Below are 741 nucleotides of genomic sequence, written 5' to 3' on the forward strand. Positions count from 1 at the left end.
CCACGGATAGGCAGCGGAAATCCCCATATTCGCCAGTTTTAGGTGGATTTTGAATTTGATTGTATCATAACTCAGTGACTTGTTCTCGATTCTCTACTACGTAGATTGTAGCTGTATCTAGCTGAATGTGTGACTACGCTTACGCGCTTCGTGCTCAGTAAATTGCGGGCTGTGTGTGTTTCTGTGCCTCTGTGTTTGTGTATGTGATTGCCTGTGCCTGTGTCTGTGCCTGTTTTCGTAGTTGTGCGGTTTTTTATGTATCAGCAACCCACTGCATGTCCCTGTGTGGCAATCCATATCTCGATGTATTCTACTATAAACTGGTATAAATATGCGTGTGTGCTTATTCCTGTGAACATAAACTATAGAAGCCTTTTCACCTGTATTCGATTAATGCCCCATGTGCATGGACGAGTCATATACACCTGGCTGAGTGACTCATGAGTCACTCATGCCAATCACCACAGCTAGTCCTAAGCTCTCTCATACTCTTCTGTGCAGGAATCCGTTTGGTCAAAGTGCCATCGGAAACCTCTCCTGCGGCACAGACAGCCAAAGCCACAGCGCAGCCCAACGATGTCAGGGCATCGCCTGATCACCCCACCGCCGTAGTGTACTTGGTGCTGTGGGTACTAACAATTGGCGTGTTTGTTTTGTCTAAGGTATGACAGTTGATGCTGTGTGTGCGTGTGTGTGTGTGTTTGGAGGCGTGTGAGTTGTGTACGAGTGCGTGTTGTGGGT

The 741-nt window shown here is 47.4% G+C and overlaps 1 protein-coding gene across 1 annotated transcript; it reads left to right on the plus strand.

Annotated features, from left to right (window-relative positions):
- Positions 1–501: 501 nt before the first annotated feature.
- On the plus strand, positions 502–668 carry SARC_17462 (hypothetical protein; the record flags this gene model as incomplete). Its single annotated transcript, XM_014288444.1, has 1 exon — positions 502–668. A coding segment is annotated over one exon (167 nt), but the record flags the coding sequence as incomplete, so codon positions are not given.
- Positions 669–741: the final 73 nt, after the last annotated feature.

Source organism: Sphaeroforma arctica (assembly GCF_001186125.1).
Source record: "Sphaeroforma arctica JP610 unplaced genomic scaffold supercont1.10857, whole genome shotgun sequence".
NCBI lineage: Eukaryota > Ichthyosporea > Ichthyophonida > Sphaeroforma > Sphaeroforma arctica.